At 33.0% G+C, this 18,022-nt stretch overlaps 1 protein-coding gene across 1 annotated transcript; it reads right to left on the reverse strand.

Annotated features, from left to right (window-relative positions):
- Window positions 1-6,864: 6,864 nt before the first annotated feature.
- On the reverse strand, window positions 6,865-14,749 carry LOC133313223 (peroxisomal fatty acid beta-oxidation multifunctional protein MFP2-like). The gene is made up of 18 exons (XM_061514556.1): window positions 14,568-14,749; window positions 14,279-14,350; window positions 13,297-13,362; window positions 13,145-13,198; window positions 13,005-13,072; window positions 12,846-12,927; window positions 11,955-12,010; window positions 11,350-11,652; window positions 11,179-11,265; window positions 9,912-10,086; window positions 9,693-9,814; window positions 9,424-9,587; window positions 9,090-9,344; window positions 8,881-9,002; window positions 8,598-8,719; window positions 8,332-8,480; window positions 8,113-8,251; window positions 6,865-7,079 (listed from the first exon to the last, which is right to left on the reverse strand). Exons 1-18 carry the CDS (start codon window positions 14,668-14,670, stop codon window positions 7,044-7,046), a joined length of 2,175 nt encoding a protein of 724 aa, XP_061370540.1. The 5' UTR covers window positions 14,671-14,749; the 3' UTR covers window positions 6,865-7,043.
- Window positions 14,750-18,022: the final 3,273 nt, after the last annotated feature.

Raw genomic sequence — 18,022 nt, forward strand, 5'->3', positions numbered from 1 at the left:
GCCTTGTATGTTGAAATCTCAAGAACAAAGGTTGGATTTGTGTTGGTGGCTTTGTGATACTGGTTTTGTTGGACCATGAGGAGTTGAGATTAAAGCTTAGAAAGGTAAACTCTTGGATTTTGGGGACTTTACCCCTTGTTGTTCTGCCACACTCATGTGAGCATGTGTGTACATTGGTGTGAAAATTGGGTGTATATGCATGTTCTTGTATTGTGGTTGGTCTTGCGCTTAAGCTTGACTGGATTGGTTGGTCTTGAGCTTATGCTTGATGTAACACCCCGTATATATCTGGTATCATTACATCGTATTAAGCTACGCTTAATAAAAAATGCGGAATATTCTTTTTCTTTTTAATTAAGACGTCATTATCAATTATCAACTTGATTACTTAATCAATTTCATAAAATATCGCCTGAATGTAAATTACAATAAGACATATACTGAAATACCTCAATATATCATAAAGTGAGTATCTAAGTCACGTCATTACATCACGTAATCCGGACAATATCCTGATAATTGATACAACTCTACTTAAAACAAGACTTAACAAGTCTACATGGCATGGGCAATCCCCATGCTCACCAAATCAACAGCGTCTCAACAGGATAATCCAAAATCATAAAATGAAGTTAAAAGCATATAAGCAGCAAGCATATCCAGCATCCAACAAGTCAGCATATAACATCATCAATATCTAACTCAGCTCCGGCCTCCTGCCGCCTGGGGCCTCAACCCCAACATTACCTTATCCTGAAATAAGCATTCCCTAAACGTGGGGTGAGATCTCTAAACCAGAAATCTCAGTAAGACTAGGGGTCCTCAAGGATCTTCCACCCCAAGCTCACTTACATGTGCAATATAAGTTCTAAAAGCATTTATATCAATATCAGTTCCAAAACTATGCAGTGCAACAGATATTCATGCCATGTGTGTTTATCACTATTCTACTGGCCAGAGAAATGCAGGAATACGTCTATACATACATGTAATACAAGGAACACCGCTTGCACCTCACCCACAGCCTCACCATCTTGTATGTACCACATACTCAGGCTTACCGTATAGGTGGAACACCACATGCATATCATAAAGGCACTAGCATATAACAGCTCAATAACATCTCCAAAACATCAAAAGCATGTAACACAGCATGCATATAACCATACCCCCTTGGCACATGGTGGAACCACAACATAGCTAAATCGAGGACACGAAAGCTTACCTTGCAAGCTCATTATCCAATGCCAAGAGTCCTCACAGCTCAAGTCCAACACACAACAGATCACAATCTGATTTAGGACCAGCAAGTGTATCAACATACATAGCTCAAAAGCATTAACATAAAGACTACGTTCTCTTTTTACGATTTACGTCTTAAGGCTTCCAACAAAGCCACAAGCCCTTAATCACATGATTCTGACTTAGTTCATTAATTACAGAAGTTCAACTTCATCAATCTAGGGTCCACAAACCCCCAATAGCCTACTGTACACACAACACAGCTACTGTTCTTCGAAATCCCAGAATATCCGGATATTCCTCGGGGCATATCCGAATATACAATATCTGAATATCTCACTGACAATATTCAGATATCAATATCCGGATATCCAGATCCCCATATTCGGATATCAATATCCGGATATCAATATCCGGATACACATATCCGGATATCAATATCCCGATATTTCACGAGCAAATATTCGGATATTTCGCGACAAAATACAATTTCTGCATTTCGCGAAGATATCCTTCAAAGGTTGGGTTTTCACCGATTTTAGACACTAACACATGCATTTCTAGGTGTGTTAAGTATTACCCAACATTATGTTATCATCTTTTAACCATTACATGCATCAAGGTTCCATTTTTACACACTTAAACTCAAGTTCAAGGTTGATGATCATACCACAAGCTTAAACTCAGCAAGAATGATTCAAGGAGCTCACCAACAACCCTTCCAAGTACTGTTTCTACAGGTACACGAAAATGGACCAACAAAATGAGTTCTTTCCCCACCAAGGAAGCTACTTGGAGCTTTAAACCACCAAGAACAAGATGACTCTCCTCCAAACTCTCAAACTCAGAACAAGAACCTCCCAAACAGCAGCTTATACACTCAGAAAGGTGACTCTTTTCTGCTCACAAGACTCACACCCTCAAGACCAAGTGTTTAGGAAGAGGTATCATGGAGGTAGAAGGTCACAAGGCTCACACAAAGGGAAGAAAGCACCAACACAGAGCAAAACTGATCAGCCACCACAAGAACCCACACATAGAGTCAGTTTTCTAGGGCTTTGTGCCTTTAATAAGGGTATATATAGGCACTTAAGCATTAAACACACAGTATTAACTTTAATTGCTACGCTTAGCATTTTAATCCCAAACTTTGGATTCTTAACCTACACAATTTTACAAGAATTATCATATTTTTATTATATTTTTCAGAGCACCCTTTCGGTACGCGCTTTTCATAGACGATATCAGTTTCTGGCACCAGTTCTCATTATTTGGACTTGAAACTCGTTTTACAAGTCCTATATATTATTCTAGTAATTATTATGCACTTATTATAATTTTCTGAGATACTTTTTCGGTACGCATTTATACCGACTAGCAGAACCGGTATCTACACTTTTCTTCCGAAAAGCGACTTTCAGCATTCTTAATCACTTATCATAATTATTAAAGCCTCTTAATAAATATTAGGGTCAATTATGAAATCATTTCCTAATTTAACATAATTAATCAGTTAAATTTCTTATTTAACGGTGCGGGTTCTTACACTTGACTGGATGGTTCTCTGGCCAGTAGAATCGTTGTGTTGTATGTTATATGCTATTTTGATGTCTGCATAACATGTAAGTGAGCTCAGGGTTGGAAGGGTCTCCAAAGTCCCTGAGTTTACTGAGATTGTATCTCACCCAGTGCGGGGCTTATTTTCAGGTACCGTTGTGGCATGATTGACGCATCTCAAGGCATGAGGCTTAATTAGAGGCAATGATAGGCATATTTTGGAGTTTTGCATCCATTGACTGGAGAGCATGCTAGGATCCTTTTTATACGTGTATTTGGTATATTTGATTATGCATGCACCTATGTCATAGAGGAAAGCATATGATTTCATGTTATATTATGAGACAACCATGTATTGATTTATGTTGTATCATTTGATGGAGGCACTAGCTAGTATTTTGATTATGCATGCAATTATGTCAAGATGAATATTTTGTGGAAAAACATGGTGAAACTTGAATTGCAATTGAGTTACCATTGGATATGTATTTTGAGTACCATATGGATATGTCATTGAGACTATGAGAAATTGTATAATCTTATGAGTTCTTGTACAATTGAATAACTTCTTATGTTAAACTATGATGAATGATATGTTGGATAGTTATATGATCTATTAGGTGTTAAGAGAATGGTGAAAGAGGGAGGAGTTTCCTCATGAAGTTACATGAAAACAGGGGAGGACATGTGTTGCCTAGTTGGAGAGTGTTTTAGCGCTGATAAAGGCGTTAAAACGCGCTGGGTTCGTGAACTGGAGGAAAAGTCTCTGCCCTTTGGCGTTTTAACGCTCAAGTGGGCGCTAAAACGCTAAAGTGGGATAAAACGCGCAAGTTGGGCGCTAAAACGCGCTGAAGACCTGGAGAAGGTCAAATTCACTGCATTTGGGCGTTTTAACGCCCAGTTGAGCACTAAAACGCGCTACCCGAAAAATCAGTAAAAACTTAGTTTTAGTAAAACTGGCCTAACTCGAGCTACAGAGCTCCAATTTGAGTGCGATTTGAACCCACTCGAAGCTAACAAAGAGATCTATAACATAGTATGACAGGAGAACTCTAGAGGAAGTATAGAATTCATATAATAATAAAAGAGATGAAGGTATTTAACAACGTGTGGTCCAATAAAATAAGAATATGATATTAAGCTTAGTTTCATTTATTCCGCAACGTCATATGATTATGATCACGCAATTGGTTATTTTAAATTTGGCTCTGTTCAAAAAGAAAAAATTATCCGAATTTTTAATTGAACCAATGTGATTGTAACTGCGTTTAATATCATAAAACATGTTAACAAACCGGTTCTAGAACGGGACGTTACACCCGTCATACTTACTATAGTTTATAAATTTGTAAGAAAAAAAGTTTGTAAATATAACCTCCTCCTAAATATAATAGGAAGAAATATTAGAGAACATCTACTTTATTAAATGAAGTGTTCTAGCGAGAATTTTTAGAGTGAATCGGAACACCTGCATCAAATGTTCCAATTTCGTAAAACAGAAACTTTTTATTACATTTTTATCCATATTATTTTGTTTATTTATATCCATATCTTAATTTTTTTTCAAATTTTGGGAAAGGTGCACCCTCAGGGAGCACCGAAAATACGCTCAGTTCTAGCATATTTTAGTGAAGTTGCCCAATTACCAATTGGTCATATATAATTTCTAAATACCCTATATTTACAAATGTAGGGTATTCATTTTGAGGTATACACTTTTCACCAATTCCATCCTCTATTTTTTTACCCTCCATTTTATTTATGGGTAAACCTACCATCATGTAACATAATCTAAAGCATTTTTCCTACTCAAACAAAAATTATGTGGGTCCCATACATATAATAAAAACAAAAAATAAAAAATGCTGGTGTGGAAACCAATGTGTGAGTAGGTAAATTTTTTTATATCATGTTACGTAATATTAGTTTTCCCCTTTATTTATTTACTGATTTGAACGTAGGAAATTTTAAAGATACATCATCCTCTCTTACTTTTCAAAGCACATAAAAGGTTATCCTTAAATAACTTCAACCAGCATTGAAGACGGCTTGAAAATAACATTACATATACATGTGTCTTTATATGAACATCTACATTGAAGAAGAAATTAAGAAATAAGTAAATTTTTGTGAGGATCTTTCACCTTCACTTGTCTCATAATATTCTTGTAGTTGTAAATTAGGTTCAATATGAACGTATCATTGTAAAACTTTATATTGTATATTATCTTTAAATAATGCGTCATTGAGTTTGGTTATGATAAAAAGTATATAAAGAAAATTAATGTTAGGTAATTGTATTTGTATATAAGTTAAAAAATTCAGAATTCTGACCAAGTTCGACTATATTAATATATTATGGTATTTTGATAATATAAAATAATGGGCTACTTATTAATCTAAGATATTATATCAGCTTGTAATCTCATTTTAACAAAAGTTCTATCTAAGATTTTCCGAACTCTTTTACAAATGGATGAACTCATAATTTAATAATAGTATAAAAAGGCACACGCCTCCAAAATCAAAACAAAACACTATCAATTAAATGCCTAATTTAAATAACTAACCCGTAGCATTGCTTACCACATTATTACATCACACTTGCATCTCAACTCAACTAAAAGTTTGATAACTAGATCTTTCTTGTATGTTGGTATGTCGTATGTCCTATCATTTTCTTCTTAACTTTTCTGTCCCTTTCTTTCTGTCATTTTTGTGGAGCATAGCAGAAAAAAACAACAACTCTATATCAGTGCATTTAGAAAAATTGATTGTTATATATTTGTCCAAAATTTGAATCCACAGAATTAAAGAAGGGATCACATCTAAACCAACAAAGTTTGCTAGCCCAATTCATTTAACTTACCCGACACTATTTTTTTGGGCTTTTATCTGTAGACTATAAGAACGTGGGCCAAAGCCCATAAGCTATTTGATATAACTGGTAAAATTTTGTTCGGCCTAGGGGTGGGCAAATACAATGAGTTGTAACTTGTAACAAAATAAATTGACCTATATTCAAACCGGTTTATTCAATTCCTATGTTCGGTTTAATTATTGGCATTCAATTCCGTTAACCAATATTAACTAAACCAAGATACATTGAATTAATCACGGTTTATGGTGAGAGTGTAATTTTGTAAACCAAGGGTAGCAGTAGCATTGCTGAAAACTTTTGCACTACTTGTGTGGTAGTACATTTGAATTTTGGATCCATAATTACATTCAGCTTATGTTCAAACTTCAAATAATCTATCAGGAATAGAGCAGGCTCATTCGCAAAATAGTAGGCTATAGAACACGAAATATATGATACATCATGACATAGATGCGATACTACCCAGATACGAGAATTTTAGAAATTGTAAAACATGACATAGTTATTGTGTATCATATAAAATTAATATATAATTAACAGAGAAGCACAATCTTTAATTAAAAGAGAAAATGATGTTTCAAAATTTAGCACTAGTTAATAAAATATAAGGGCAACATTAGTGTTTTCTTTTTCATCTATAAGGGTATATTTGGGATTGAGGTTTTTAGAACAAAAAGGAATAGAGGATAACTTTTTCGTTTTGAGTACATATTCTATAAGTTCAAAAATTTTTCAGAATGAAAGGAAAAAAAATAATAAATTACCATGAAACCTTCCAATTATTTCTTATTTATTTCTTCGTCAATTCATTGATTACTCAATGAACCCGGTTTAAACAACAAGAGCATATTTAAAGACATTTGATGTATAAAAATTCCTTATTTTGAATTAAGAGTTATATAATGGCTATAAAAATGAGTATATAATCACATTTGGCTCAACAAATTAAATTTTAATAGTAAATCAATGTTAAATGATTTTTCAAATTTAATTCTTACACATAGCTAAGCACCCATTTAACTTAGATTATAAGAAAATTGATGTTAGAAGAATTTAGTTTGAAAACGTTGATTTGAGTTTGTTTGGGTAAAGTATAATACTGGAAAAGGTTTTGGCATTAAATAAACAGAATTTGCCTCTTCTAACAGAGGGAGATATAATCGTTAGATTAAAAAAAACTACTGAGATTGTATTATTGTAATAAAATATACGAAAATGTATCACAAACTATAAAATTGTTAAAATCTACTTCCCTCTTCATACGTTATTTGGCTCTTTTTGAAGCATGTCCCTATCTTTGGAAAGGAGAAATAAAGCGGGAAAGAAAATCTAATCAAGCAAACATGTAATAAGGTGTTGAATCTTATAACCGTGACTTTGCTTGCTCCACTGAGGCACTCTGCAACATAACAGTAAAAATGCCATTAGACAGCAATACCACAATGGCAATGGACACTTTACTAGTACCAGAAATATTTAATATTTAATATTCTAAAGTACTATAATTTGTCTACAAACCAAAGCTTCTTGGGATTCAAAAAATCATGCAATACCGACCATGATGTTGTTGACCCACGCTCATCCCCCAAAACCAATGTTTTTTTTGGTTCTCATTGTTGCTTGCCAATTGAAGCTATTATAATTTTAAGGAGAAAGTTATATTTACAAACTTTTTGTTTACAAACTACACTAAGTATGACCGGTCATACTTCAATCAAGAGTGTATGACCGGTCGTACTTAGTATAATTTGTAAAAAAAATTTGTAAACAGATCCTTCCTCTAATTTTAAAATAAAAAGGGGTACAACCCACATTTATTCAAGGAACATGGCATAAAAGTGAATCTTTTCATGCGAACCTATCTTTATTTAAAACCTATCAATATCATATTTGAGTCAGGACTACCAGCACACCACCAAAAGAATACTATATACAATGTACTCTGAAAGACGAGCAGTAACTGAATATCACAATTAAGTTATTCTTAGAATGCAGCAACTGATAAGAGGATTCAATACTTACATAATAAGATAAATTAAGGCTCATTTTCACAAGGATTTGGTCAATTTCAATTCTAATTGTCCAAAAGTACTAAGCAGTGACCAAAAAAAAGTTCACAGTTTCAGCCTTTATTCTAGTCAGTAATATAGTATAGAATGATAGTAGCAAGATAGATTTGTAACAAATTCCCTTAGAAGATCCTGATTTTCTGGGTATATAGGTGCAATGTGTTGTTGAATGGTCCTTGCATCTAACAATAAACTTTCTGAAGTATATGTCTTTTGTCTTGAGTTATAATCAGTGTAATGATTGTTTAGCCAACTTATAATCAGTGTCTTGAGTTACCCAACTTGTCTCTTAGGATGCATTCCAGGATTGTTTACCCAAGTATCTGATACATAAATGAAAACAAATGAGCTTAGATTTCTTACCAGAGGCATCCCCTTGGAAGCTCTTGCAGCCAAGTAGGCACAAGGCTTGAAGAATTCTCCATACAGTTTTGACCATTCCTCCAATCTTGAGTATATGTATTTGGATCCAAGAGAGTCAGCCCAGAATATGATACCTCCCCTAATTAAATTAATCCTGAAAGTCAGAACAAGAAGTACAAATTTTTTGAGTAGTCTATTAAAATAGTGGATGAGACAAACCTGTAAGGTGGAAAGCCCATGCCCATGACAGCTGAAATATCAAGATCTGCTGCTTTAACTGCAATGCCTTCATCAAGGACCCGGCAAGCCTCATTCACCACAGGAAAGAAGACCATCTCTATGATGTCCTTTTCTGATAATTTAACAAGCTGTCCAGATTCAGACCCACAAAGTCAGATCCAGTGGTATTTACAATGAATATGAACTTTCAGTTGTGCTCCCCACTATAGTCAATATGGTATAATAGAAAGGATTGGTAAAAAGACCTTAGGATCAATAGTGACACCAGAAATGCTCCTAGACTTCTCAATATACTTCTTCAATTCAGGATCAGGACTAGCCTTGCGTTTATCATTATACAAATAAAACCCTTTGCGAGTTGTTTCACCTGTTAGAAGCACATGTTAACCGTTAAACAAAGAATGACAATGACTTATTTAGTAGAAACACACCTGAGCATTTTATTGTAATGTAAATATATTTCACAATATCTCCTCAAAATTTTAACTGATACAAGAAGAGAATTAGTGCATGAGAGTTTAACTTTACCTGCTCTCTTATCTTCTTGCATAAGTGGAAGAAGCATTGATTTATAAGTTCGCTCAGGAAAATTCTCTATAAATTGCATGGCAGTTGCAACCCCCACGCCAAAACCAACAAGGTCAACCAATCTGTATTAATAAATATGAGAATATGTGACAGATTAGACCCTTCAAGAAGTGATCGTGGATATCAATAATTTATCCAACCATTAATACCTGAAAGGCCCCATGGGCATCCCAAATTTGGTTATTGCCTTATCGATTTGATAAACATCTGCACCACGTTCAACAAGCAAGATTGCTGCTTGAGTATATGGGAAGAACATCCTATTAACAGCAAATCCTGTACAGTTTCCAACCACCACCGGAGTTTTCTTTATCCTCCTTCCAATATCCAGCAAGTCAACTATAATTTGGGAAGATGTCCGCTTAGTACGTACAATTTCCAGAAGTGGCATAACATGCGCTGGGCTGCAGAAGCACGAGTCCAATTTTTAAGTCAGAAATATACCATGGAAAAATATAATAGTTTCCAAATACTAGATTATACCTGAAGAAATGGGCTCCAACAATCCGATCTTGAGACTTGGTTCTCTCTCCAATCAGGTCCAAGTCAATTGTGGAAGTGTTACTTGCAAGTATACAATGAGGAGGACAATACTTTTCAAGGTCAGCAAAGATCTGTTGCTTTAAGGAAACATTCTCAATAACAGCCTGTCCGACCATCAAACACCAACAGTTTATAATTTGCCCAAGTTTTGGATAAAGTGCAGTTGCAACAGTCAATGAGCATGTTAATATTGGGGTGCCTTAAAGTACCTCTATCACCATGTCCACATCTTTGAAGCTTTCATAGTCAAGGGTACCTTTGAGAAGAGAGAAGGTCTTTTCAAATTTTTCCATAGACATTTTCCCTTTCTTGACACTGCTTTGTAAATTTGCTGCATAAAGAGGAATGCTACATGAGAACATAACTTATTTTTTAATTAAAGCTGAAGTTTAAGCAGCGAGAACCAATTTACAAGAATCTGTTCTCACCTTTAACCCTATTAACACCTGCATCCAAGAACTTCTGATTTACTTCTTTCAAGATGACAGGATAGTTACTAAGAATTAAAGCTGTTGCTATTCCAGAGCCCATTAGTCCTCCACCAAGGATCGCAACTCTTTTCACCGGTCTTGGAGCCAAACCACGATCAGTAACCCCAGGCACCTGTTCATGCCAAGTGGTATTGGGAAATTCATATATATATATATATATATATAGAAATTTATATGAGAAGTTAGTACTAAACAGGCTAGCTAACCCAGGTTCCAACCTTCTTTTATCACTATATTAACTTTGAAGTTAGTTTAATGAGACAATATATAAAACCCCAAGTGATCAAATTAAAGGTATACACTATAGGCACAGATTCAAGATGGATCAGGATTCACAAATTTAAATATCTAAAGTTTTAAAACATAACAGGACAAACTTGAAAGTTTTAAAATGAAATATAGATCTAAGAACATCAAGTATAAAAATGTAAACATTAAGTTAATAACTAATAAAGCAGTCCATACTACAAAGTAACAACCGCATGAATATATGCTATTAAACTACAGTTGCTCCATTGTAAAAGTGATTATTCAAATAACCTCACTTTTAACAGAATAACAACATCTTGGTCCTTTAAATAAATAAATAAAACTTTTTAAGGTCCTATGTGCAAAATAAAGTCAAACTCAGTCCTTCAAGGATGTATTGGGGTCAATGTAGAGGTCATAGATTCAATTCTCAGCAAATTCCAATTTACATGTTAGGGTTATATAAAATTAAGGAAAGTGATTAATCAGAATTTATTCAAGGATTCATTATAGATTAATGATTGGAGCTCAATCGAGGGCTGCTTGATTGACAAACTGTACTTGTAATATTCTTCCAGCAATTAGAATAAATTGAGATGTAGACTAGGGTAATTCACTTATTGTGCTTCATCCTACAGCCTCTCTCTCTCTCTCTCTCTCTCATTTTTCTAAACCCGTAGCAATATATATATTCTGCCCTTTGACTAGCCACAGCTCAATTAGAAGGAAAACTAAAGATTTGGAAACAGTTTATATTTTTTCCCACACTTCCATAAAATTCAATAGAATATTTACAAACTAGTTTCAATTCTATCTAACCAGGTTTAAAATGAGTTTTTAAGCCAGTACGTTAACACTTTCTTTTTTCCTTCACAACCAGTATAGCCTTGAGATCTCTCTCTCACTGAAAAGGGGAAAGAAAGGGGTAAAATTCATATAAATAACTTCTACAAACCTTCGATGTTCCTCGCTGAGCGAAAAATATGTGAATCAAGCTCTTACAAGTATCTGAAGCCACCAGTGCTTCGAAGGCTTCAGCCTCCTGCCAAGATCAGACACAATGTCGTATAAATTTCTGTAACTCCAATATGAAGGGGAAAAAAGGATACTGGAAAAAAGTGCCAACCTTCCAGAGTCCTGCACGGGGACCAGAAACTATTCCCTCTTCGATAACATCAATGCAAACCAAAGGGTGCTTAAGATTAGGAGCCCGTTGTCGCGTCTGAGCTCTTGCAAACTTCAATATCTCTCTTGCTTCCCCGAGGGATTCTATTTTGTCAGTCTTGTAAAGACTAGCAACCCATGGTCGTCGTCGGTTCAAAATATCCAGAGCCCATTGGCGTGCAGTGTTTACCAACTTATCAGGTGACACTACAGCATCTACAAGCCCCAAACTATAAGCTTCCTCCCCTTTAATTGGCTTTGAGGTCTTAATTGAAAAAAATAAAGAAGTGGAAAAGAAATTAATTGAAAATCAACAGACAAGCATGTTGAAATCACATCTCTTACATATTTTCTATAAAACAAAAGTATTGCAGTTTCACCCAGGGTGGAGAACTGAACCAAAAATATGCTGTAACACTGTCCATTGGAATTTAAATGTAGCACAGTCAATATGATGTTTGATTGACTACCATCCTTGAGTTAGAACATACCAGCTTTTCAGTTCAGTTCCTCATAGAGGGAAGAGCAAAGTTTAGACAAGAAAAGGAAGCATAAAGTATAGCATACCAGCATCATCTCAAGGGCCTTAGCCAGGCCAACAAGACGAGGAAGTCGCTGAGTTCCTAAGACAATTTACAAACTCTAGGTTAATAATGCTAAATAAAAATTAGTACTTCACACCATTTTTATTATTTAAATTAAGAGCATTACAATAAGCCCACAACTCAAAAGACTTAGCAATTTTACTCATGGCCTAACCCTTTTTTTTATTTTAAATTCTGTTGATTATTTAAGGTCTAACTGCCACAAAAAGATTTTAAACCATAATCTATTGTAAGAAACTTCATTCCGATAGACTCATTAAAAGCATGCCGTTAAAACCTAATCTGTAAACAGGTTGCATCTGTTTCATGTCACCGATAACAGTTATTACAAATGTTTTCAAGGGATAGAATAAATAATAACATTTATTTTGGGAGTCCAAAGGACTTAATGTAGTAATAATAATAATAAAAAAAAAGAATCAGTCATACATATAGAGGTGTGTAAGAATATATATATATATATATATATATATATATATATATATATATATATATATATATATAAAAGACAATCAGATAAATAAATACATCATAAATTCATTGAATTTAAGCATGGAAACTGGAAAGCCCTTCTTATCATAAAATTCACCATTACTTTTCATCTTTACCTTGTCCTTAACTCCTTATAGCACATTGCACCAGAAAACATCCCTCCTTGTGACTACAGTCATGGTAAAATGCATAAACTATGGATTTCAATTTTTTCTCCATTTTATTTTCAATACACACAATTTGAATTCTGAAACAAAACTTATGTTTACGGAACAATAAAGTTATGTTGATGGAACTCTAATAAAGAAATATGCCAAAAATAGAGATGAATTAGTTGAACCTAGAATTAAAGTATTCATACCTCCACCTCCAGGAATTACTCCAAGCTGAAGTTCAGGCAAACCTAGTTGAGCAGCTGGGGTTGATATCCGTGCGGTGCATGCCTGTAAGAGGAAGTATGGGTAATATTTTGTATAAAAAATATAAAATGTTTCTTATCCTAAAATCTCGGAACACATACCATTGCAACCTCTAACCCCCCACCCAGGGCAAGGCCATCAATGGCAGCTACTGAAGGTTTCCTAGCCGCTGAAAGATGAAGTAAAAAGTTTTAAAATTGAACAAAATGACAAATGAGTGGCAAGAGAAGAAATCAATTACCTTCTAAAGTGTCGGTGAGGATTTCTACCGATATCAAACCAGGCTTTGAATGCACTATATATTGGTGGGAAGAATTACAAAATGAGTAGGAGTATTTGCTATAACAGAAAAACCACAAAAAAAAAAAAAAATGTAGAAGAAGAAGAAATTACCTTTTCCCTCTTGCATGCTACCAAATGCAGTAATATCAAAACCACCAGAAAATTTTCCCTTTGCGCCTAATACAGTAACAAAAGATTCAGCTATGATCCCATAGCGCTATAAGCCAGTTGGACAAGAATTATCTCTTGTTGAAGACCAAGACTTGATTGCTGTTTGATCATCCTTTCCCTCTTTTTCTTCTTCTTTATCTTTAGCTCTTTACAGTTTGATATATATATATATATATATATATATATATATATTTGGTATTTTACAGTTTGATACTTTAGCATTAATCAAAATGTTACAACCACATGATACAAATTACTCTAGTTTAAACAATCTATGCTCGGTGGTTTAAAATATATCTGGGTCATTGATGTTTATATAATTAAGTTTTAGATAAGCAATCAAAAGTGAAAACTACTACGAACTTTGAAGGCAGTCCAAAATATTTTATGCTCTTCTAGACTATATGTGGCCACAACCCTTCAATTTGGCAGAGGATAAATATTCAATTAGAGAAGATCTTGAGGGTTTGTTGACTATTGTTTAACATGTTGACTCAATGACATTTCCTTTTCTTATTTCAAATCATTCAACTTGGGTATCTATCTTCTACCACTTTAGCCAAGGGTCATTGTTCAATGATCCATATAGCTGACCCCACCTAATGCGTGTTTGGTTTTGATTAAATTACAGGAAAACTCCTTTATTTCTGAAAAGTTTTCTCAATAAACTTTTGATTGCAAGCTGGTTTGAATAAAAAAAATAAGCAAATCCAAACAAGCATCTAATGAGATAGATAAGGGCATAGGGCTAGGTTGACGTTGTTGTATCTATCTTCTCCCCCTTTGAGATTTACAGGATCAGGTTCTCAGAAATTTAATTCATTTCTTTTTTCCACTATAAAACACTCTTACTGCTTTCTACATCAAATCCTACCCAAAATACCAAGCCTGTATGGTTAAACAGAACAAAGTTAATCAGTACCTGTAACAACAATTGCCTTGACATCTTCTCTCTGCAAAGCTTGATCATAACTCTCCTTTAAACTGTGGAATACTAGTGATAGAGAGAGGGGCAAACAAACAAGCCAATGTAATTTAATATGAGAAATGCAAAAGAAACATATGAATAAAATAGGAACAATAGTTACTATCAGAGAATAAATAAATAAAATTAAAGTTTTAGGCTTTCAGATATAAGAAAAAATGGGTATGGGAGTATTGAAGCAAAGAAGCAGATCCACTAAAGAAAATAAGAAATCAAAAAGGAATACCATCAAAGGAGAGGGAATTCACAGGAGGGTTGATGATGGTGATGATGGCTACCCCATCAGCTCCAACTTCCAAGACTGTGTGTCCCTTCTCTGTGCCAACCATTGTTTTCCTCTCTCTGTTTCAATTGACTAATTCTCTTCCTCCAAAATGGATGCGATTGTTCTGCTTTGTATTTGTTCTTCACTTCTCAAAATTGTTATTTATAAGGAACAAGTAGTGGCGTAAACGACAGTGTATAGTGTGACATTGATTTTGGCCACATTTCGGAACAAAAAAATGGTTGGGGAGATTAATGTTAAAGGGCTTTATTATTTTTCTTTTTATATATAAGATAGTTATCTTATGTTGTAGAGAAAACAGGTGGATCCCACTATTACAAGAAAAAATAAAAAAATAAGATGCGAAAATTACAATAAGAGAGTAGGAGAAAAATTATCTTATGTAAAAGAAGAGTGCTGTTTCACACTGTTAAATGAACGAATTATAAATGAGGTGAATTAATGATAAGCTCTGTGTCGGTAGATGGGTTGTTTTGTGTAATTTTCATACTGACACGAACTAATGCACACTGGTTCCTTCGTAGATGATAATGTTTTCAGGTTTTATTTTTTTAAATTTTTCTCTAATATGAAATATTTATTTTTAATTTGTCACAGTTAAAAGAATTAATTTAATCCATGTAATTATTTTTAATTTAGTTCTTCTTATATGTCATTTTTATGATACTGTTCACTGTTATAAAAATGACATTCATAAAAATGACATATAAGAACTAAACTAAAAATATTATACTTTTAGTTTCATGCATGATAATGTTTTTAATTTAAATTTTATATTTCATAATAACTTTATATCCGTTTCACAATATTCTATGATAGCAACAATCAGTTAATCATGTATAACTTTATAAGACCAAAAATATATTTTAAAAAGTTGTTTTTGATATATCACGTTGGTATTTTAATATATTTTTATATTCAATAAAATTTTCAACTAATTATAAATAAATACCCAAGGGAGCTCGCCAAGATGAAGAGGTCGTAAAATTCTTTTATATACATAATAAGTGTATGCATATCTTTATTAATTTGAGAAGCATTAAATCACATACATACAGTTATGGAAATGTAATAAATGTTTACAAATTTCACCTACTCCTTTAGTTTTTTCCCGTAATTAAATTTTGATCATTGGTTTCGATTTCGGAGCATAAAATTAGCTTTTTATAAATAACAATATTTTATATTTTTGTTAAAATAAATCATTTGTTAACAATATTAGAAAATATCACTCACGGAATAATCATAAATTGCATAAACCTGCAGGTTAGACAACTCACTAAAGAGTATCCATGACTATCTAACGGGAAATCCTAGTCAGCAAACCAATCTTATCTGCACACCAAAAATATTGATTCATCAGTCCTCAGTCATCAAATTCAGCAAATAACATTTTCTACAAAAGCTGAAAATAAACACAATTCTAGGCTAATTAATATGACAACTAAAAAATCAGAATCACTATCATGAACACATTATCTAAGGGAATCAAGGTCAAACCATAATATGAAATGAGGTTAGATTCCATCCGAGCCACAAATTGTGTTATATTTATAAAACAACCTATACTAATGGCAAGTGACCTAGAAGTTGTTTAGCAATTTTTTTTTAAGTTAAAAGTCTTTAAGTTAAAGTTAAAATAAAAGTTTAAAAAATAAAAGTTATAATTGTGTGGTGATTATATAAAATTGTTTTGAGGGTTTTGTAAATGAGAAGATGGAATAATTTATTATTAGGATGGATTATTAGGATGAAAAGTAAAATTAATAAATACAAATTTAGAATAAGGACAAAATTGAAAAATAAATATGAGAATTTTAAAAGGTTAACATATATATTAAAAAAACTCCTCTCAATAGCTTTTAACTTTTGTTTTTTTTTATTCGTTATAACAAAACAATTTAAGAGCTTTTGGAAAAAATATATTTGACTAAACTTTACTTATAAAGAGAAGAAAAGTTAAAAATAAAACTTCTCAATAGGCACTATGGAAAAAAGAAAGAAATAATTAATATATTTAAGATAAGTATATATTTACAAATACATCTTAATTCATCCTATTTTATTAAATCTAGGATGTGATATGGTTATGAATGATGAATTGCACGGTTTCAATAAGATTCCAAATTTGATTTATAACTTACTTTTTTTGGTTTATTTCATTTATTCGAATAGGGAGAATACATGGTACCCCACAATTTTGAATCAGAATTTTTTTTTAAAGAAATAACAGATCTATTAACCCTATCAATTGAAGAAATGGCAGATATATTTAGGAGTAAATATTTTTTTCGGTTATCTGCAAATTTTACGATACCCATTCTAGTCCTAGAAAATGAAAAGTCGTGGTCCCTAAAAAATTTAAAGTGAACTTATTTTAGTTCTTTTAAGAGACTAGTGCAAATCTTTTTTGAATTTGTGAGGACCATGATTTTAATTAAATATGTCTATTTTGAATTTTTTAGAGACCACAGATAGTTTTTTATTTACTAGGGACTAAAGCAGGTATCGTAAAATTTGACGAGCACGGAAAATAATATTTAGTTTATATTTACTCAATCAATAACCGACGGATATGATGTGTGAGTAAGAACCTATGTGCCTCCCCATTGTTCTCCCACGAGGTTAGATTTCTTTCAAAGCAAATGGACTTTCTCATAAGGATGATGCTTCAGTGTCACAGACTCACAGTCGAGCAAAAAATTGAAGATGCAAAGTCCACACACAATAGATGGAACACGCAAAAGGGCAAATTAGAGAAGGACAAAAACAGTGCCATGAATAGTAGTAAAAACAGTGGGTAACGAGATTTGGTTGTTGTAAAGTATATATTAGATATAGATTTGCATCATATTGTTTTGTATCATATATAATTATGTGTAATTTTAATTTTAATGTATTGTTAATGTCTTTTCTTTACGTAATCATTCAATTATGATTATCGCATCATGTTCTTATTGTGGGAAAGAAATGCATAAATATTTAGGGTTAAAAATTTATTCTTTTAAATGATGTAATTTATGTCTTTTAATAATTTATAACTATGGATACTATATAATTATAATATTAAAGTTGTACCTTTTTTACTTTCCACGTCAACAAACAATATCTGAAGAGAGAAAAAAAATTACAACTTTAATATTATTACTATGTACTAAGAGAAATTATTAAAAGAACATAAGTTAACCCACAAAGCTCAGCATAGTTAATAGATAGATGAGTTCTTTAAGTATGCTGATTGGGGTTCGATTCCTAGCCGGGTGCATGGAGAAAGCTTTGTTAAGAGAGGTTTACCCACCGCTGGAGGATACCTTGGGAAACCAAAAAATAAAATAAAATGACATAAGTTATATTTTTTTAAAGAACAAATCATTTCCCCAAATTTTTATCATTAA

The sequence above is a fragment of the Gastrolobium bilobum genome, unplaced genomic scaffold (assembly GCF_033153095.1).
Source record: "Gastrolobium bilobum isolate Gb01-03AN ecotype WA unplaced genomic scaffold, APGP_CSIRO_Gbil_v1 utg3862, whole genome shotgun sequence".
In the NCBI taxonomy this organism is placed as follows: domain Eukaryota; kingdom Viridiplantae; phylum Streptophyta; class Magnoliopsida; order Fabales; family Fabaceae; genus Gastrolobium; species Gastrolobium bilobum.

Excerpts from the sequence above, each read along its gene's own strand:
- LOC133313223 (XM_061514556.1), bottom strand. The coding sequence starts at position 14,670 with ATGGTTGGCACAGAGAAGGGACACACAGTCTTGGAAGTTGGAGCTGAT. Across the intron at positions 14,351-14,567 it reads GAATTCCCTCTCCTTTGATG|TATTCCACAGTTTAAAGGAG; the intron begins GTATTCCTTTTT and ends CTCTATCACTAG. Across the intron at positions 10,087-11,178 it reads CTCAGCGAGGAACATCGAAG|GTGCCTGGGGTTACTGATCG; the intron begins GTTTGTAGAAGT and ends TGGCATGAACAG.